Here is a 22,806-nt window from a genome sequence, read left to right as displayed (position 1 = left end):
TTTTAGGAATTACACGGACGTAGGCTTTCTTCCAGGCCTGAGGGAACTTTTACTCTCTGAAGCATTGGTTGATAATAGACGTCACACGTTTAGCTAGAAAAGGTGCATACTCAATGAGCAGTTCACCTGGATATGAAGCACAGTTCTTTTTTAGTTTTTCAAGCTCTTTGCAGACCACGTATTCCGGTATTTCTACGATTTGTTCGTCGGGAAAGCCAGACGAGAGATTTTCAATGTCTTCGTTGTGAAGGGTAAGTCGAACAAATGGTAGCAAAAAAAAATTTACGTCAGTTGAGGACACTAGAGAACCATTGTCTTTCTGTATATTCAAGTCACTACAATAAAGTTTTCCAGACAGTCGTTTAACTTTGGAGTGCCACTTACGAGGGTTAGTAGTCAGCAGTGGAGTCACTTTATCACGAACATAAGCTTTCTGAGCGGCTCTGTTTACTTTCACAATGTGATTGCGCAACTTTTTTGCCGCTCTTACTTCAACGTTCAAGTCGAGTTGGCATCGGGTCATGATTAGCGCTTTGATTTCTTGGTTTACCCAAGGCTTATCACTGTCACTGACTGCGATAGTTTTTGACGGGAAGTGTTGGTGATATTTCTGCAGAAGAACAGAGTTCAGAGTCTCAACTTTGAGGTTGATGTCTGGTATTGTGCAGATCTTACTAAAGTCAAAGGTTCCAATCCAGCGTCCAAAGGAACAGATACTTTCTTTAGTCAAAGGCCGGTTACCTTTGTTTTCTTCACTTTTGGGAAGTTAGCTTTGGACTCCCAGAAAATCACAAAGTGGTCTGAGTTCTGTAATGGGCCTAAAGAGCGCGCTGGTAGGTATTGGTTGGAAAGGTCCGTGAAAATTAGGTCGAGTATGCTCCCACTTTGGTGGGTCGGAACTGCCACTACTTGTTTCAGGTCTAGCATATTCGACATCCACTGCTTATTTGTTTGATTAAAGTCTCCGGCAATAATAAATGCAGGAGCTGCATACTGTCGACGGATGTTGTCTATAAATGTTTGTAGATATTGAACTAAATATTTCTTATTTTTTGCACTCTCGGGATAGTACACTACCGCGATGATGAGGCACGAGAACTTTCTTGACAAGAATGGGGGTTTGCACTCGGTCTTTTCGAAAATACAAACCGACACCTCCACCACGGCACTCTAGACCACGATCACGTCTTGTATTGAAAAAGCTTGTATAGCCTTTAATACGACCCGTCTCATCAGTAACGTCCCAACATTCGGTCACTGCTGCTATGGGGCAGCAACTTTGTTTCATGAGGACCTCAAGCTCGTCCATTTTTTGTTCAGTGACCGGGCGTTGCAGAGTAAGAAGTTTGGTATTTTCACCTTGACTGAAAACCACTCTGGTTCAAGCATTGGAGGGGATGCATGAACAGGATGAGGCACCGGGTCGTTATACCAGGGTCGTAGAATGGGTGGGATTTCAAACGGGGGTCTACAGCTAACTACTGCCAATGTTCTTGGTCTACGAATTCGTTTATGGTTCGACCTTTCCTCCGAAATATGCACTGGAATGCTGAAACGCTTATTCCGCTTTCCTCCTCGATAACCGCGCCTTTTACGTTTAGTTCGGTGAACTAAGTCTTCAGAGTCCGGCAACGTCACAACATTGCCATCTGGTGGCCTTTTAGGAGTCCAAATTGCCATAGTAGATGGTGCTATGAATGTCGCTACTACATGTCGAAGTGAAAAAAGTTCGTAAATCGTCAATTTTTTTATTATAACTGGCATGAATACTGCACTAAATAAAGTAAAAATGGTCAAGTCTTTGGTTACTTAGATTGCCAGGGCAAGAAACCAGGAACACTAGCACTAATAAGCTAAACTAGGCATGGTTGCGAAGCAGCTTTTCAGCGCTACGCCAACGCTTTTTCCGCGTTGTTTGTTTCATTCACGTTTCTGTTCAGAAAATCTGAACGTTTTTTTTCTAACTTTCTCTTATAACGCTGACGAACTAGCCAGTCGTCTTGTGTTGATCAACTGGTTACGGCCAATGGAATGTCAACCGGTTTTGAAGAATATGTAGGTGTGGTCTCGTGATGAAGCGTTACGTATTGATCTTGAATATTTAATTGATTTTAAATAGTTTAAGGAGTAGGAAAAATTTTGTAAAGACAGATGGCGAAAAAGCATTAAAATATGTACTAAAGACTTTGTAAAAATGGTGTAAAAAAGACTTTGAAAAGACATCAAGCTTTGTTGTAGAAACTTGAAAAAGGGCTAATTCGATTGGAAATTCAAAGGACTAGTGTCCTTTTTAATAGTTGAAAATGATTGGAGGGCAACTAACCCCCTCTCACGCCCACCATTTCCCCAAAGACATACAACCAAAATTTTGAGATAGACATTTTTTTCAACGCAGTCGAAAGTTCTGGAACTTATGTCTTTGAGGATGACATCCCCTCCCCCACACACAACCCTCAGGGCAAGAGTTGTCAGTTATGCCCTGGAGGCATATAAGGTTTTTATAGAAAGTGATGTCGTAGTCACTTCAAAAGGGGCTCATTCAATCGGAAATTAAGAGGGCTATATTAAAAATGCATTAAAATATGCATTAAAATAAGCATTAAAATGCATTAAAATAAGCATAAAAATATGCATTAAAATAAGCACAAAAAGGAGCAAATCGAAATATTAAAAAAAAGGTTTGAAAACGTAAAAAAACTCTTGGTTTTCATTAACTATCTGTCAAGCATGTAATGGCAGCTTGAGTCAATTACCAGATGATATTGAGTCGATTTGAGTCAATCATCAAACCTAACAGTGTTGATCAACTGGTTACGGCCAGTGAAATGTCAACCATTTTTGTAAGACACGTAGGCGTGGTCTTGAATAATTAACGGCTTTTAAATAGTTACAACAGAATAAGATAAATTTTGTAAACACAGATGATAAAAAAGAATTGAAGTAAGTACTAAAGACGAAAAGGAGCAAAATCGAAATGTAAAAAAAAAGTAAAAACAAAAAAAGGAAAAATGTAAAAACAACACTTCGGCCTACAAATGTGCTACAAAGTAAACAATCAATCCTATTTTCTAGCCACTTAAAAAACTGAAATGCTTGAAGGTTGAAAGTGAAAGAGCGAAGCTAAATCAAATAAACAGATATCACTAACAAAACATTAAATAAATGCCACTAACATTGAAATTAACGATTTAATCGCTGTTTATTCGGATAGATCTTCTGAATTTAATGCTCTTCATTTAATTATATGATTAAAATAAAAATAAATAATTGAGTATTATTACATAATTAAATTTATATTAAATTATTTTTAATTTAATTAAAGATTAAATTATTAAAGTAATTGAGTAACTGCGCACAGATTATTTGGCCGTCTAATAGTGCCTTGACTGAGCGATTTGAAACTGTTATTGCTATAATTTCAACAACAAATAATTTAATTAAATGACATTAATATATGATTATATTAAATAAATAAATCATGCAACAAATCTGGCGTGAGAACTATCTTCAAATCGTAACAAATATGTCATAACCCCATACTTTCGTTTCTGGTCCTAAAGATTATAATTTTATGGAAAATAAAATTTATTTTTAATTTTAATTAGTCTATTCTTTTACTGATGGGGGGACTAGAAGTAATTAATATAACCTATAGTAGTACATAGTTTAGAGTATTTGCCAAATATAAAGCAGGACAAAAAAGTAATTAATACGCCAGCGAGAGAGGGGAGAGGGGGGGATATAAAAACTTTAAAAACACCCACATAAATCTGGCTTTTATCCACTTTCAGTAAGTTTCAGCACGTTTTTCACACCATCAGATTCAGCGTATCAGAGAACCATATTCTAGAGGTTTCAAGCTTCTGTTTGCAAAAATGTGGAATTTTGTATTTTTTTGCCAGAAGAAAGATCACGGATGCGTGTTTTTTTTTCCAGGGGTGATCGCATCGACCCAAATATCGTGAGAAGGCTCATTTGGACGGAAATTAAAAGTTCTAAGGCCCTTTTCAATAGACAAAAAAGATTGGAGGGCAACTAGGCCCCCCCCACCCCCTTTTTCTCCAAAACTGTCGGATTGGAATTTTGAGATAGCCATTTTGTTCATCATAGTTGAAAGGCCCAATATCTATACTATTGTACATAACATGACCCCTCCACAGCCTCAGGGGAAAGATCTTCAAGTTATAAAATTGCCCATTGTTTTGGCATAATATTTGTTATTGGGAAGTATGCATACATTTTGGGTGGGAAGACAAATTTTCTGCTGTTTTTTTTTTCACGGGGGAACTTTCCATGGGGAGGGAGGTTTCTAGGGGGGGGGGGGGAACTTGTCAGAGGAAATTATGTACTGGGGAAATTTCCCAGAATTCCTATACAAAATTACTTTCATATTTCTTGCTTTCTCTTTTCCGGCTTTATTTTACGCGTGGAGCTGTTAAAGGTAATTGTCCTGAGTAAATTTTCCAGGGCCATATCCAGGATTTTTGTTCAGGGGGGGGGGGGTTTACTAATTTTTTATTTTTTTTTGGGGGGGGGGGGGTTTACTAATTTTTGACTCAGTTTTCGACTAATTTTACTGATTTTTACCTAGGTTTTACTAATTTTCGACTTATTTTCGAGTCAGTCAAAAATTTCGGGGGGGGGGGGGTCAAAACGGGTAACCCCCCCCCCTGGATACGGCCTTGAAATTTTCACAGGGATTGAATTTTCCAGAGGATATATCCGTGGGGAGAGTATATCTCCGTAGAAGTGGAGTCACATTTCCGGGGCTTATTTAAAAAACGATCAGAAATTAAATTAAAAAAAAGTTTTTCTACTTAAAGTAAGGAGCAACATTAAAACTTAAAACGAACAGAAATTATTCCGTATATGAAGGGGGTTACCTCTTCCTCAACACCTCGCTCTTTACGCTAAAGTTTGAATTTTGTCCTAATTCTTTAAGAACGACTACAGAAACACAAAGGTCGTTAATTGGAACAATAAGAAGCTTTTTTTCAAAAGTGCGAAAAACTTTTCAGCGTAAAAAGTGAGGTGTTGAGGAGGAGGCAACCCATTTCATATACATAATAATTTCTGTTTGTTTTAAGTTTTAATGCTGCTCCTTACTTTCAGTCCATAAAACTTGTTTTTGTTTATTTAATTTCCTAAAAACCAGACAAATCAGTGTAATATAACATAGCCACTACTAGAAGGTTAAATGCCCTGTGTCCAGTCAATAAATTAAGTCGTTAAAACAAACAATTAAAAACACAAAAGCAAAGGCAACAAAGAAGAAACAGAAGAAAAACAACCCAACTGAACTAGGACATTCACGAGGAACCCGCTCTCACTCTGCTCCTCACCCAAGGAGTATCTTTCAGACCTGTGAAACTGAATCTAGAGCTCCTAATACTCTCAAGGAGGCTATATTAGTGTAGTATTTAGAGAACTTGCCAAACATGTGGCAGTCGTTAACAGGTTTGGAGCGACGCTTTCCCCATTAAATGGGGAGGGGGGAACCTTTAAGCTTAGCCAAAGTCAACCCAACTCTAAATCAGTACCTTAAGTAATTTGGGGAAGAAGAACAGGAGGGATGTGCGAAAGCACAGGATGGTTAGCCCCCCTTGCATTTCCTGGCTGAAGGGCTATGAAGCACAGATCAGCACCGCCGGTAGGGAATTTAAAGTCCAATACCGTATTCTTTACCTTTACCTACCCCCCCCCCCTAAATTAAATTCAGTAGATAAATATCTGTTATGTGCAACATACCTGGCATCGCCACAGGGAGCGGTATTTATGTAGAGATGAAGGCGGCAACCTTCTTCAAGGGAAAATTTCTTCTTTATTGGGTCAAAGCGCAAAATATCATTGCTGAAAGTTCCTATAAAAAAAGAAGCACAATCAAGGCAAGTGGGAGAGTATAAAATAACGAAAAATAATAACAGTAAACTGGCCATAATCAAATACAAATTAATGGAAAATTATATAATTACCAATCAATCCAAAGTGTGAGAAACTTATAAGGGCGGAAACTGGCAATAGTGTCAAAAAGAAAAACTATTAGAGCCATCTAGCTTTTGTCCACTTTTGTGACCCAAACTGCATCATATGTGTCTTCAGATATTTTAAAATGCATGGGAAGATTCAGACAGCAAAATTCTGTTCTCAGCTGTCTGCGCTATAAGCACAAAGTCAACTAGCCTACTTAACTTGTTAACTACTTACTTAACTAGCCTACTTAACTACAAAATTTTGCTACTTTGTGCTGACCAGATTTCTCAATTTAAAATAATTCCTTAAAATAATAATGTTTAATCATAGAGAAACTTCAGCTTTAATCCTATTGCATTTTAGATTAATTGTATCAAATACCCTATTTTGTGTGAATTTTTCTAATTTTTTTAAGACGTCACCAGAGGTTATACTGTAAGTGATGCCAGTAGTCTTTAATCCTTTTCTTCTCGTGTTCAATCCCCTAAGATACAACTCTTCTAAGTTTCCTTTGGGCCAATTTTCCGTTTTTTATTTTTGCTTTTGGTTTTTCTTTTGGGCCAAGTTTTCTTTTTGGGCCAATCTGTACCAATGATGAGCAAACAAGGTAGATTAATCCAATGCTGCCAACCACGTAAGATTTTCCTTTTAGTTGTGTCAAAATTATGAAATTATCAGGAAATCTTAGGCCTATTCATATCTGAAAACCTCGATTTTCTTAGATTTTTCTTTTATCATAGGCAGCGCGATCGCGCTGCCTAAGTAAAGAACGATGGTGGCACAATGTATTATTTTTTGTTTTGTCCATACCAGGGCACTTCATATCGAAGGAGTTGTCGTGGAAACCTTGTAAAGGGCTCATTCGATTGGAAATTGGAATGGCTAGTGCCCTTTTTAATAGTCGAGTGATTGGGGGCCACTAGCCCCCCCCCACCCATCATTCCCCCAAACAAATCCAATCAAAATTTTGAGATGGCCATTTTGTTCAACGTAGTTGATTTCCAGATAGAAAATACGTTTTTGAGGAGGACACTCCCCCAAAACCCTCGGGAAAAGGGTTTTAAGTTATGCCCTGAGGGCATATAAGAACAATGTTGGTAAAATGTATTATTTATTACTTTTTCCTTTAGAGCAGGGCAAGTCGTATCGAAGAAGTTGTCGTAGAAACTCCGAAAAGGGCTCCTTCAATTGGAAATTTGAGTGGCTTGTGCCCTTTTTAATAGTCGAAAGGGATTGGAATGCAACAAACACCCCTTCCACGCCCACCACTTCCCAAAACCCATCCAATAAAAATTTTGAGATAGCCATTTTTTTCAGCGTCGTTGATTTCCAGATAGAAATTATGTTTTTGAGGAGGACAGTCCTCCACAGCCTTCAGGGCAAGGATTGTAAATTATGCCCTGGGGGCATATAAAGTTTTTATTGAAAGCGTTGTCGTAGAAACTTCAAAAGGGTTCATTCAATTGGAAATTGAAAGGGCCAGTGCCTTTTTTTAATACTTGAAAGTGATTGGATAGTGACTAACGCCCCTCTCACGTCCACCATTTTCCCAAACACATCTAATCAAAATTTTGACATATCCATTTTGTTCAACGTAGTTTAAAGTTCTGGAAATTAGGTCTCTTATGATGATAACCCCCTCAGAGCCCTCAGTGCAATGGTTGTAAGTTATGCCCTGGGGGCATATAAAGTTTTTATTGAAAGGGCTGTCGTACTTTACACTTTACTGAAAAATTTTTGCACTTTACACTTTACTGAAAAAATACAAATGAATGTGCATTGTCAGTTTAATATACATGCACTAATATTTAGTAAGCAAAATGTTAATATTATTTGTTTTATTAAAGTTATAAAAGAAAAAACATTTTAATTTTTTCAGTAAAGTACAAATTTTGTTCTGGCCTTGGGAAGGCATAGCGGTTTTGCGCCCAACTTATGTTAATTTCTGCTCGTTTTGAGTTTGACTCGGTTATTTATTGTTCTGTTCGTTTTGGGTTTCATTTATTTATCGATGCTGATTTGTGGTAGTTTCGCGCTTGGTAGATTATTTATTTTATTTTTGCTCATGTTTTGTTTGATGGAGTTCTTCACTTTTCTTTGAAAAGCTTATTTTGTGGAAATTTTTTTTTAAAATTAATTTGTGTCAAAATAGTAAATTTTTTAAAGTGCCACATTATCGTAAGTGCCTCTCAATTATTTGGACTATCTGTCTTGGCTTTTCTCTGTCTAAAATTACCCAGCGTCTTGATGCAACCTATGCAACCTATTGCAAAATACTTGATAACTTCAATTCAAAATCAACAATGATTTTGAATTGAAGTTATCAAGTATTTTGCAATAAGTTGCATAGGTTGCATCAAGACGCTGATTAATTGTAGACAGAGAAAAGCCAAGACAGATAGTCCAAGTAATTGAGAGGCAAATGTTTAAATGGCTGGGGCACGGATAAATGGCAGGAGTATGCAAGACCCTCTTATTGGACACATACTTGTCAGGTTAATTTTTAGAAAGGCATGCCAGCCTGCCTTGATGAACCGTGAAAATGAATAAGCACAACAAAATAGTTAAATTTGACAACACTGGAGTTCCGAGAAACCTCTAACATTAACAATCCGTTGATTTCAAGGACAACTACACCTTTAACAAGACACCTGCCACTTTTTAAGGATATCTACATAATAGCTGCACTTTAAATTTGTGCGTAACATGCGTAAAAAGTATTTGTCCGTTGAAAGTATTTTATGGCCGGGGTGATATCTGTAATATACGTAAAAAGTATTTTATGGCCAGAGTTATAAAAAAACATGGCTGCTTAAAGCAGATCACGAGAAATATTAGTACTATTAGAATCTAAAGCTTTAGTTATTTTATATTTGTGCTGTCATATGCGTTTTCCTAGATTCTGATGAGTTCTACAAACATAGTAATTGCCTCAGTCACATGGTAGTTGATAAGCTCCTCTTTGGTAACAAACTGGGGTTTTGTCTTTACCAGAGCTTAGGAAATTCATGATTTTAAAATTATAGGTAAATACTATACACAGATTATTTTGTGTGCAAACTTTTTTAAATTTGTAGTGACTTTTGGAATAAATGGAAGATAGATTATCATTTGAGCGCTTATCGAGAGCCTCATATGGTAAAATATCTTTGATTTTACGGGAGTTTCTTTTTAATCTATGGCTAATTGTTATTAAAGACAGTGGGATACCCGTTTCCAAAAAGTATGGTCTCTGATAAAGTTTATTTCATCTGGGATGCGAAATTCAGAGCCAATGTTCAGGGCACGATCGATGAGAGAAGTTACAACAGCTCTTTTAACTTGTGGGAAGGGATTTGATTGAAAATGAAGATATCTGTGGTTTTGTGTTAGTTTTCTGTAATTACTAGATAGTAAATGCAGTTTATCAATGCCACGAATAATCAACACATCTAGAAACGGCAATTTATTTGCAATTGGTAAGGTAAACTGTAAATTCCGGTCATATGTATTAAGGTGACATAAAAAGCCCCAAAGTTCATATCCCCCGTAATTCTAAAAAGATATTACGTCATCCATGTAACGTCCCCAATGGTTCTAGGTGTTTACCCCTCCCCCGCCCCCGTCTAAAATAAGGCTTTCCAAATTTAAAATTTTTATTCGAGCTTTGTTTTTGTTTTTTTTTCGTAGGGGGAAGAAATTTTGTTACTTGTATATTATACGCCGTTCGTTCAAGTTTACGCTGTGTAAAACTCGACAGCAAACTTTACACATCGTAAACTTGAGTGAGTGGCGTATAATACGCAAGTACCGGAATTTCTCAGAGAGAGAGAGAGCCGGATTTCCCGGTATTATTTAAAAACAATCAGAAACTAAATAAAAAAAAAACAAAGATTTTTCAACTGAAAGTAAGGAGTAACATCAAAACTTTAAACGAACAGAAATTACTACGTATATGAATGGGGTTGCCTCCTCTTCAATACCTCGCTCTTTACGCCAAAGGTTTTTTTCTTAGAATTTTAAAACAAGGCTTATTATTCTAATTAAACGGTCATTGTGTTTAAGGAATGGTTCTTAAAGAATTGGGACAAAAAGTCAAAACCTTAGCGTAAAGATCAAGGTCTTGTGGAACCGGCAACTCCTTTCATATATGTTATAATTTCTGTTCGTTTTAAGTTTTGGTGTTGCTCCTTACTTTTAGTTGAAAAAACATGTTTTTTTAAAATTTAATTTCTGATTGTTTTTAAATAATACCGGAAAATCCGGCTATGTCTCCATGAAAAATCCGGTACTTGTGTATTATACGCCACTCACTCAAGTTTAGAATGTGTAAAACTCGAGAAAAAACTGGTTTCTTTGCTAGTTTCTTCGTTAATTTAGAAACAAATTTGGGCTATATATTTGCACATTAAAGGGGGGAGGGTAAAGTATAGCGGGTCTGCATGCAAAATGTGTTAGGTGCAATTATTCTGCATATTATGAAGTACGAATTGTTTTCTGACTTCAAACTATCCAAATACTCTATCCACACTATCCAAAATGTCTGGGCTTTCCTTAGTGCAGTGGTTCTCAAACTGTGGTACGCGTATCTCTTGGGGGTACGCCAACTTTTTTAGGGGGGTCCGCGGCTGGCCAACAAAAAATAAAACAACTCTAGGACTGGTTATTTTATGTATATTTGAGCTACAGTTTACTTAGTACCAGTAACTGAAAAGGGGTACCTAATTTGTTTTGTGGGTAAAAAGAGGTACAGTGTCTAAATCTAAAAAAAAATTTCTAAATAATTTCTGTTCGTTTTATGTTTTGGTGTTGCTCCTTACTTTCAGTTGAAAAAAATTGTTTTTTTTTAATTTAATTTCTGATTGTTTTTAAATAATACCGGGAAATCCGGCTCTCTCTCCATGAAAAATCCGGTACTTGTGTATTATACGCCACTCACTCAAGTTTAGGATGTGCAAAACACGAGAACAAACCGATTTCATCGTTAGTTTCTTTGTTAATTTGGAAACAAATTTGGGCTACATATTTGCACATTAGGGGGGGGGGGGGTAAAGTATAGCGGGTCTGCATGCAAAATGTGTTAGGTACAATTATTCTGCATATTATGAACCGGTAACTGAAAAGGGGTACCTAATTTGTTTAGTGGGTAAAAAGAGGTACAGTGTCTAAATCTAAAAAAAATAATTTCTAAATAATTTCTGTTCGTTTTATGTTTTGGTGTTGCTCCTTACTTTCAGTTGAAAAAAATTGTTTTTTTTTTTTAATTTAATTTCTGAGTTGTTTTTAAATAATACCGGGAAATCCGGCTCTCTCTCCATGAAAAATCCGGTACTTGTGTATTATACGCCACTCACTCAAGTTTAGAATGACTAAAACTCGAGAACAAACTTCTTTGCTAGTTGTAAAACTTCTTTGTTAGTTTCTTCGTTACTTTAGAAACAAATTTGAGCTATATATTTGCACATTAGGGGGGGGGGGGTTAAGATACACCGGGTCTGCAGGCAAAATGTGTTAGGTAAAACTATTATGTATATTATTAACCGGTAACTGAAAAGGGGTACCTAATTTGTTTAGTGGGTAAAAAGAGGTACAGTGTCTAAATAAGTTTGAGAACAACTGCCTTAGTGCAGTTTTACCCGTTATTAAATGTTTTCAATTTATTTTAATTTTGACATGAAAGGCATTTTGATATGAAAAATTATTTGCGTTTCGAATATTTGAAGAAAGTTGTTCTCAAACAGCAAAATCTAGTCGGTGAGCGCATATCCCGTACGTAATTAGTTAGGAAAAATTCAGCAAAAGAGTTTTCCCATTTGAATAGGAGATATTTCTCCCCTTGAATTGTCCTTTTTTTTTACGTCGAGATATATTTGTATGTTTAATATATGTATATTTTTAATATATTTGTATATGTATATAATGTATTACGGTAATTACTTGGCTAAAAAAAACAAAAAAAACTGTCTTCCTACTTTAGTAACTGAAATAAACCTTACTCATCCATCCAGTCCCCTAGGACAAAACAGTATATCCAATCCGATAATCCGAAAAGCAAGTCCAAAATAGAGCAAAGTAAACACCAATAAGTATTGGTGTTAAGTCATTGTCCCAAAACCAAGCTATAGCACCTTAAATCTACAACAATTTGATATTCCCCAGGTGATCACCACATATCAGGCTTCATCAGAAGAAAAATCATTGCCTAAAATGGGTTTCGGCGCTTAAATTTCATTACCCAGGCAAAATGAGCGCGCCATGCCATAATATGGCATACCCCTATGTAGTGACACCTATGGAATAACTATAAACAAAATCCAAAATACCCCAAAAATATACCCCAAAAAATATATGTTGATTTATTAAAGTTATAAAAGTAAAAACATTTATATTTTTTTCAGTAAAGTACAAATTTTGTTCTGGGCTTGGGAAGGTATAGGGGTTTTGAGCCCAATTTATGTTAATTTCTGGTCGTTTTGAATTTGACTCGGTTAATTAATGTGATTTCTGTTCGTTTTGGGTTTCATTTATTTATCGATGCTGGTTTGTGGCAGTTTCATGCTTGGGAGATTATTTGATTTTATGTTTGCTCATTTTTTGTTGAATGGAGTTCTTTACTTTTCTTTGAAAAGCTTATTTTGTGGAAAAAGTTTTTTTAATTAATTTCTGTTCGTTTTATATTGACATAGTCGTTTTAGGAAAAAGAAAATAATACTTTAAATCTTTTTGTTTTTTTAAGACTTTATAGTTTGGCCTGCAATTTGTATGCTGGAGAAAAATTTTCAGGAATTTTTAGCAACCATACGTCCTTTTAAAAATCTGGACACAAATAGTTGTCCAGTTGTCCAGGACTCATAGATGAACACAATAGGACACAAATAGATGACACGAAAATCAGGACACAAATAGATGAACTGAAATGGAAAACTTGATACCCTTCGCAAAAGATCTGTTTACTTTCTTTGATAGCTTGGATACACTTACGCTATTTTGATTTGGTTAAATTTTAAGAGCAGAAGGAGCCCCAAAAGTTTGAACATAATACCCTCAGTCGTTCTTGGGATACTGCTGAGATGCCTTATTGGGAATTAGCATTAACACAGTGCTTTTGATTTAATCTTAAGGCAACATTTACTTTTTAAACATAATAGGAAAATGGGAGGGTGGGCGTGGGAGGGGATTAGTTGCCCTCCAATCACTTTCGATTATTGAAAAGGGTATCAGCCCTTTCTATTTTCAATCGAATGAGCCCTTTTCGAAGTTCCTGCGACAACTCCTTCAATACAAAGTACCCCGGTCTAAACAACAATAACAACAACAAAAATATAATACATTATACCCACATCGATCTTTACTATAAAAATGTCAAGCCTTCTAATCGCTTTCGACTATTTAAAAGGGCACTAGTCCTTTCGATTTCCAATCGAATGAGCCATTTTTGACAATGCTTCTACGACAATGCTTTCTGAAAAGACCTTATATGCCCCAAGGGCATAAATTATAACCCTACGGGCTGTTAGGGTGGTTGTCATCCTCTAAGACCTAATTTCCAGAACTTTCAACTACGCTAAACAAAATGGCTATCTCAAAATTTTGACTGGATGTGTTTGGGGAAATGTGAGCGTAAGAAGGGCGTTAGTCGCTCTCCAATCACTTTTAACTATTAAAAAAGACACTAGCTCTTTCAATTTCCAATAAAATGAGCGCTTTTGAAGTTTCTACGACAAAGTTTTCAAAAAAAACCTTATATGCCCCCAGGGCATAACTTACAACCCTTGCCCTGGGGGATAAGGGGGGGGGGGGTTGTCATCCTCAAAAGACCTAATTTCCAGAATTTTCTACTACGTTAAACAAAATGGCTATCTGAAAATTTTGATTGGATGTGTTTGGGGGAATGGTTGGCGTGAGAGGGGGGTTAGTTACCTTCCAATCACTTTCGACTATTAAAAAGGGCACTAGCCCTCTACATTTCCAATTGAATGGGCCCATTTAGAAGTTTTTACGACAACCCTATCTTTAAAAGCCTTATATGCCCCCAGGGCATAACTTACAACCTTTGCTCTGGGGGGGTTTGTCATTTTTAAATAGATAATCTCCAGAATTTTTAACTACTTTGAACAAAATGGCTATCTATAAACTTTGATTGAATGATCTTTGGAAAATGGTGGGCGTGAGAGGGGGCTTAGTTACCCTCCAATCACTTTCGACTATTAAAAAGGGCGCTAGCCCTCTCAATTTCCAATTGAATGAGCCCCTTATGAAGTTTCTACGACAACGCAACCTATAAACACCTTATTGGCCCCCAGGCTATAACTTACAACCTCTGTCTTGGGGGATCTGGGGGGTTTGTCATCCTTAAATACATAATTTCCAGAACTTTCAACTACGTTGAACAAAATAGCTAACTATAAACTTTGATTGAATATTCTTGGGGAAATGGTGGGCGCAAGAGGGGGTTAATTACTTTCCACTCACTTTCGACTATTAAAAAGAGCAATTTCAATTTCTAATCAAATGAGCCCTTTTTGAAATTTCTACAACAACTTTCTATATAAACCCCCCAGGGCATAACTTACAACCCTTGCACTGAGGGCTCTGAGGGGGTTATCTTCCTAAAAGACCTAATTTCAAGAACTTTCAACTAGTTGAACAAAATGGATATATCAAAATTTTGATTGGATGTGTTTAGAAAAATGGTGGGCGTGAGAGGGGGATTAGTTGCCCTTCAATCCCTTTCCATTATAAAAAGGGCAATAGCCCTTTTAATTTCCAATTGAATTAGCCCTCTTTGAAGTTTCTACAAAATCGCTTTCTATAAAAACCTTATATGCCACAAGGGCATAACTTACGACCCTTACCATGAGGGCTGTGGGGGGGGGAGGGTTTGTCATCCTTAAAGAACTAATTTACAAAAATTTCAACTACGTTAAATAAAATGGCTATCTAAAAATTTTGATTGGATGTGTTTTGGGAAAAGGTGGGCGTGAGAGGGGGGTCAGTTGTCCTCAAATCCCTTTCGACTATTAAAAAGGGCACTAGTCCTTTGAATTTCCAATCGAATGAGCCCTTTTTCAAGTTTCTACGACAAAGATTTCAATAAAAACCTTATATGCCTCCAGGGTATAACTTATAACCCTTGCCCTGAAGACTGTGAGGGGGGGGGGGGAGTGTCCAGCTCAAAGAAATCATTTCGAGGACTTTAAACTGCGTGGAACAAAATGGCTATCTAAAAATTTTGATTGGATGTGTTTGGGGAAATGGTGGGTGTGGAAGGGGTGTTAGTTGCCTTCCAATCACTTTCGACAATTAAAAAGGGCACTAGCCATTTCAATTTCCAATCGAACGAGTCCTTTTTGAAGTTTCTACGACAACGTGGTTTATAAAAACCTTATATGCCCCCAGGGCATAACTTACAACCCTTGTTCTGAGGGCTGTGGGGGAGTGTCCTCCCCCACACTGGGGGGGGGGGGGATTTTCATCCTCAAAGACCTAATTTCCAGAACTTTCAAATACGTTGAACAAAATTGCTAACTAAAAATTTTGATGCGATGTGTTGGGGAAAGTTTGTGATTGAAAGGAGGGTTAGCTGCTTTCTAATAACGTCCGATTATTCAAAAAGGCACAATCCCTTTCAAGTTCCAATCGAATGAGCTTTTTTTGAAATTTCTACGACAACACTTTCTATAAAAACCTTATATGCCCCCAGGACATAACTTACAACCCTTGTCCTGAGGGCTGTGGGGGAGTGTCCTCCTCTAAAACATAATTTCTTTCTTGAAATCAACTACGCTGAACAAAATACCCATCTCAAATTTTTTATGGGATGTGTTTTGCGAAAGAGTGAGTGTAGAAGGGGTGTTAGTCGTCTTCCAATCACTGTCGACTAATCAAAAGGGCACAAGCTACCCCAATTTTCAAATGAACGACCGCTTTTCGAAGTTTCTGCGATAACTTTTTAGATACGAAGTGCCCTGGTCTAAAGAAAAAAATAAAAATAAATAAATAATACATTGTGCCAACATCGTTCTTTACTTAGGGAGCGCTTTTGCGCTGCCTATGATTTTGTCGTGTGAATAAATTTTGTTATCATAATTTGTCGTGTCCATGACAACTAGTGAACTACTTTTGTCTGCTTTAGTTATTTTAAATAGACGGGTCTTTGCAGATATTAAATATATAAAAAAAACATTCAACTGAAAGTAAGCAGCAACATTAAAACTTAAAAGGAACATAAATTATTACGCATATGAGGGGGGGGGGGTAATCCTCCAAAACACCTCGGTCTTTACGCCAAAGTTTTTTAGTACTTAGAAAGCTTCTTATTGTTCTAATTAAACGAACATTGTATTTCAGGAATCGTTCTTAAAGAATTGGGACAGAATTCAAACTTTAGCATAAAGAGCGAGGTGTTATGGAGGAGTAACCCCTCTAATATACGCAATAATTTTTTGTTCGTTTTAAGTTTTAATGTTGCTCCTTACTTTCAGTTGAAACACTTCTCTAGATAATTCAATCCCGGTGAAAATTTACCCCCTGACAATTATTCTTAACGTATCTACACGTAAAATTGAGTCGACAATGAGAAAACAAGACATAAGAAGAATTTTGTATAGGAATCCATGCAAATTCCCCCAGTGTAAAATTTTTCCTGAAAAATGCATCCCCTGGAAACTTCTCTCCCCATGGGAAATTATCCCCGTGGAAAATCCCACCAGCAGATAACCCCAACCCCCTCCCCCACAAATGTAAGCATACTTCCTAATAACGAATAGTATACGTAAACAATGGGCAAATTTGTAACTTAAAGACCTTTCCCCAGGAGCTGTGGGAGGGTCAGGATATCCCCGATGGCATTATTATTCGGCATTTCAACTATGCTGAACAATAAAGCTATCTCAAAATTTTGATCAGACGATTTTGAGAAAAACAGGGGCGTGGGAGCGGGCCTAGTTGTCCTCCAATTTTTTTGGTTACTTAATAGGAACACTAGAGCTTTTAATTTCTGTCCAAATGAGCCCTCTCACGATGTTTTAGGACCACTGGGTCGAAACGATCACCCCTGAAAAAAAAAAAAACACGCATCCGTGATTGTCCTTCTGGCAAAAAATACAAAATTCCACATTTTTTCAGATAAGCACTTGGAACCTTTACACTAGGGTCCTCTGACATGCTGAATATGATGGTGTGATTTTCATTAAGATTCTATAACCTTTAGGGCTGTTTCGCCCTTTTTTCAAAAACCTTTTTTTCACCCTTTTTTTAGGGGTGTTTCACCCTATTTTCTCAGGCTCGTAGCCTTTGATGAATAAGATTAAACTTAATGAAAAGATCATGTAAATTATACAGTAATTTTGAAAAAGTTATTTCAAACCAATTTTTGGTGGTGAATTAACCCTAATCTTTTAATCATTTAGAGAAAAAATAAGAAAAAGAAAATACTATCGCGACCACGGCCGTATACAGGAGGGGGGTTCCCATTCTTGAGCCCCCTCCCCCTGAAATTTTGCCCAACTCATAAAAAAGTAATAAAATGCATATAAACAAATGTTGACAAGATTCATTTTCGTACCCCCCCCCCTGAACAAAAATCCAGGACACGCCCTTGATCCTTACCAGAATGATGACGTAGTTCCAAAATAAATTTTCCTTATTCTCAAAGGAAAGGAAAGAGGAAGAAAAATAAACAAAAGAAAGAAAGACTAAAAAAGATAAAAGAAAAAAGAAGAAGAAAAGAATAGAATAAACAGATAAAAGCAGAATATATAGAAACAAAGAAGGAAGAATATAGAAAGAGCACAAGAAAGAGAAAGGAAATATCAGCATAAACTCAAAAACAAGTATTCAAGTATTTTTTTTTACTTCCCAATTTTTATCAGATAATTTTGCTGTTTAGAATTTTCCTTTCCATGTGTGTGTGTGAGGGGGACAAAAGTAGACCAAACTTTCCCTATCAAGTGAAAATGACACTGAAAATGAAAAATGAGTCATACAGCACGGTGAATGCAAAGAAATACTGAAGAGAACTGACCCGTTTCTCTGAATTATGCCGGCTCCTCTTAAATTTTGACAAGATTTTTGAAGAAACTAAATTTCAGCAGGGGGGGGAAGGGTAAAATGGGGTCTGGGTCGAACAAACTGGGGTCTTGAAAGTGCAATTGCTCCCCCCTCCTGCTCCATGGCAAATTACGCCCCTGACTGAGGGCCTATGATTCTGATTGAAGTTTTGACAAGATTTTTCAAGAAACTAAATTTCAGCAGGGGGGTAAACTGGGGTTTGGGGGGAAAAACTGGGGTGTGGGTCGAACAAACTAGACTCTTGAAAGGGCAATTGACCCCTCTCCTCCTGCCTCATGGCAAATTACGCCCCTGAGGGCCGTCGACTTACCGTTGTCAACAGCCTCTTCTATCTGCATATACAAAAATTGGCGGAAGCATCTTCTGGCCAAAATTTCAGCATGACAGTCATTGACAGCATGTCCTAATAAGCTTAAGTGATCACCTGAAATGACCTTGGTACCAGTAGTCAGTGTAATTACTTCAAATTCGCCATTGGGTCGTTCCAAAACTATTCCAGAAAGAACTTGAAAGCGCAGAGCAATTGAAGAATCCTTCGTCAAATCCGAGTATTTTTGTTCCACAAGACTAGAACACAAATAAAATAATGAAAATTCAGTTCAATTGAACTTACTGAATTATGCTGTGTGCAAGATTAGATTTCTTCATAGTAATAATTATATAATAAATAATATTAATATTTATTTACAACCCACGTACACCAAAAGATAAATTGTGGAGTAAACACTGAAAAAACAAAAACAAATCCACAATAGAATTAAATAAAATGATTAATAAAAGAAACATCAATAAATAAATCAATATGATTAATCCAATTATCATACAATGAATACATTTTTCTAATCCCCCAAAGCCTCCTAGACCTGTAAAAGAGGGGGAATATGTAAGTTTCAATTAAATAGAAAACCAATAGAAGAAAAAAACAAGAAATATTAAATCAACTAAATAGACTCCAATAAATGATACACAAAAAGGAGAAAAAAAAAAAAAAAAAAAAAAAAATCACACGGAAACCCAAACATTTTTTATTAGTCTTTTGGAGGTACCAAACGAGTGCCTTGCCAAACAAGACCGTATTACCAAGAACAATAATTAATCAGTTGTTACTACCTTCATTCTAATAGCTCATAACTGTAAGTTCTATTGCTTATATACTTATAATTAGGAAAATGGTTAATATTTAACTCTATATGTACTTATAATATAAAGAAATGATAATTTGCTTGGGAACGGACATAATACTACCTTTACTCCCTTCTATCATTTTAGGTTTAATCTTTTTATTTTTTATTTCCTTATTTTTTTATTTCTTTATATGCAGTTTCATGCCGTGAGTTCTATTTATTACTTATTTTTTTCACTTCTTATGCTATTTTCCGATCTATTTAACAGAGTGTAATTATTAATTATTCTAGTTCAACTATTCTCATTAATCTAGTTTAATTCTCATTTTCTCTTTTTATTCCTGTTGATAAAGGCTTCCGAATGAGAAGCCAAAATACTCGAACTTTCATTAATATTTGTTCCCTTTTCTTTTATGCTCTGAGTAGTATCAGGGCCAGACCACAGTCAGACCCTTATCAATAAAGATAGAACTACTCAAGACTAAAACGACTACCCCCCCCCCCCAAGATTTTTAAGAATCGAAAAATACACCCCTTCCCCATCTCCACTATATTTTGGTGAATTGACGCTTACCACAGCTATTCCTCACTTCATTTGTAACACCAAAAATAAACGGATTGAATAGAAAGTATAAGAAATAACTGAAAAGACCTAATATTCTTGAGAATGTACGGGATGGACCCCTGGAAAGTCTCTTTCTTTTATTAACTAGAAATTATGAATTATCGAAAAACACCTTGAATTAGATATTTTTTTTTCCAAGACCACGCTGCCTTTCTATGACGAACAAATAAACGTTCAAATAGGTCTTATTAAGACGGTGGAAACAGGTACAAAAGTCTGAATATTTCGACGACATATACAGCGATTGTCATTGTATTTCTGCTGATGACGAGTGCAGTATATCCAAACTTTTGGATATTGGATATTTGGTTGAATTATCCAAACTTTTGTATCTGTTTCCACCGTCTAATTAATAGACTTATCCCCATTTGAACGTTTATTTGCTAGAAATGACGAAAAAAAAGTTTTGAACGCTTGAATTCTCATGCCTTAATTTACAACACTTTATTTTGTGTGTATTCTAATACTCAGTGGCACTAACGGATGAATAATACTAAAATTTACACAACTGTTTGAGGATTACGAACACAGCGGTCGAAGAGTATTTATTACTGTTGTTGAATTGTTGTTAGCTGCTATATTGTGGTTGTATTGGCTATTGTAGTTTATAATGTCTATAATATCGTTACAATAATTTTAATTTACTTATTATCACCTAAATAACAGAAGTTGAGTAACACGAAAATATAAAAACAATCGAACACCCAGACGGTAGGAACCTAACCTCAAATGAGTTTTTTTTTTTAATCTCAGCTTTATGACTTCATAATAACAACAATATTTATGGACAATCCGTTTCTATACAGTCTAGGCATAGTCAGTATAAATAATTGTAATAAAAACAAATAGAACAGAAGTTTTTTTTTTTTTGGGGGGGGGGCACTTGAACTGGGGACAGAAATTTTAGGGTGGGGGGGCAAAATCAAAATCTAACTTTCTATGAAGAAGGCATAGTTGGCTCTAAATATAAGCAAATTGTATCCAAAATTTTTATTGTTCCTATATCTTTTCCCATATAAAGTAAGAAAAATCAGATTTAGATAAATGACAAAAGTTTGTGAATAAATCAAAACGTTGTTAAAATTCGGCCTGAATTTTTTTGAGAGACAGGTGGAAGTGAGGGCGTTAATAAAAATTTTGCCCCGGCCGCAAGACAGGCCAGAATCACCACTGAAATACAAAAGTAAATTCTAAGACTCCATTGGCTATACATAACGTATGAAACCAAGAAACGAAAGGATATAACAAATAAAAAATAAAATCAAATAGGGGAGAAAACGAGGATTTTGTCAGCCGGTGGCAAAATATGAAGACGAAAAACAAGCAAATATTTCGACAAGGACCTCCGCCGAGTCAACCTCATTGCTCATAAAAAAAAACTCACCTATTTGATTTTATTTTTCATTTATTATATCCTTTCCTTTCTTGATTTCTTACGTGAAAAACAAAATCGGTGCATCTCGCTGACCTTGAATATTAGACAATGGGTGCAGACCCGACCGCAAAGGAATCGAACGGTCGATATATATTGAAAAAACTAAGTAAAGCCTCGTGAGAATATCGATCACGATTCGGGAAACTGTTGCAAAGCCAATCTTCCCGTGGATATATTCAAGATACGAGGCAGACAAAATTTCAGGGGGGGGGGCAAACCAGTTAAACCTCCCCTGAATACGGCCTTGGTCTGTTCATACGCTTGCTTAAACACGGAGGTTCCGCCACACATATATGTAAACACCACTCTTAAGGTAAGATGATAAAAATAGTGCAAAAGAGACTTCAAGGTTGGTAGAACTTGAAACACTAGACACAGGGTCCTAGAATCTAGAGCTGGATGTTTAGCTTTTGCAGTGAAGCACCAATTCAAAATGTGAACTGGACCTCCGTGGACATTGATGTCTGGATATGAATGTGTAACTAGATACGCATCTGACCACCACTTTAGGGCGAATTAGGGACAAAAGCTATCTACAAATACCACCCTGAAAAAGAAGTTCGTTACATACTACTAACAGAAAAAAACAAAAAAAAAACAAAAAAAACAAGCAGAACCTTGAGATTCGGTCAGCCAACGCTGGATTGATGCCAGACTGTTGGTCGGATGAGCTTGAATCTTCAGGAGCAGGAAAATCCGAATAAAAGGCTTGAAGAACTTGTGATGCCACATCATGCTTAGCTGCCTTTTTTGACGCCCCTGCAAACGAAAAACACATTACAGCATTTCCATTCATGTCACAGAAATTACTCGGTTTACCTGCTTCTATCCTATTACGACACGGTCCGTCACGATGCAAAGGCTATGCAAAATCCTTTTTTCTACATTTTTGTGCATTTGGAGAAAAGCGGAAACAAACTATGAATTTTAAGAAAGTTTTCAAAAGTCTTTTTCCGACATATTTTCTAGAAAGACTTAAGAGAATTTAGCTTTCAATGAGAGGCGGCAGTCCGAATTTCCAAGACTTTAACCACCTTATAAAGAAGGTACCTAATTTCTATTTGTCACATATTTCAAATATCTATTTATTTTCTTATCAATATATATATATATATATATATATATATACATATATATATATATATATATATATATATATATATATATATATATATATATATATATATATATATATATATACCGTGAATGTCCAGAATTGGTGAATGTGGTGAATTCACCGTTGGATGTACGAAATACATTTTTTTCTCCTCGGATTTAGTCAGGGTTACTAGTCAATGTTTTCAGTTTAATGCAAGGTTTGATGATGACAAATTAGTTTAGGTTCGGTTAGCTTAGGTTAAGTTTTTAACCCATTTGTGATATTTACAACCGAATTTAACCTAACCTAACCAAAACTAACACAATGTACCTATCCTAACTTCAACTTTTACCATCATAGCTTGCAAAAAACTGAAAAAGCTGACTCACAAAGCTAATTGAATTAAAGCAGAGAAAAAGGAATTTCGGAAATTCATTGGTGAATGTTGAATGTCGACAATAACCAGGTTTTGAAAATTCCTGGTAGCATATATATTAGCACG

At 36.2% G+C, this 22,806-nt stretch overlaps 1 protein-coding gene across 1 annotated transcript in view; it reads right to left on the bottom strand.

Annotated features, from left to right (window-relative positions):
- The window catches only part of LOC148942569 (double-stranded RNA-specific editase Adar-like), an 85,463-nt gene that overhangs the window by 10,951 nt on the left and 51,706 nt on the right, over window positions 1-22,806 (bottom strand). The window contains exons 6-8 of the mRNA XM_089102306.1: window positions 21,823-21,964; window positions 18,332-18,588; window positions 5,749-5,860 (exon numbers count right to left, since the gene is read on the bottom strand). Of these exons, the coding sequence (XP_088958432.1) occupies window positions 5,749-5,860; window positions 18,332-18,588; window positions 21,823-21,964 (511 nt within the window). The remainder of the gene's footprint in view (window positions 1-5,748; window positions 5,861-18,331; window positions 18,589-21,822; window positions 21,965-22,806) is intronic.

This window comes from Artemia sp. Qi Xiang Cuo, chromosome 16, assembly GCF_049724085.1.
Source record: "Artemia sp. Qi Xiang Cuo chromosome 16, ASM4972408v1, whole genome shotgun sequence".
Taxonomy (NCBI): domain Eukaryota; kingdom Metazoa; phylum Arthropoda; class Branchiopoda; order Anostraca; family Artemiidae; genus Artemia; species Artemia sp. Qi Xiang Cuo.
This window is presented reverse-complemented; position numbering and strand designations above follow the sequence as displayed.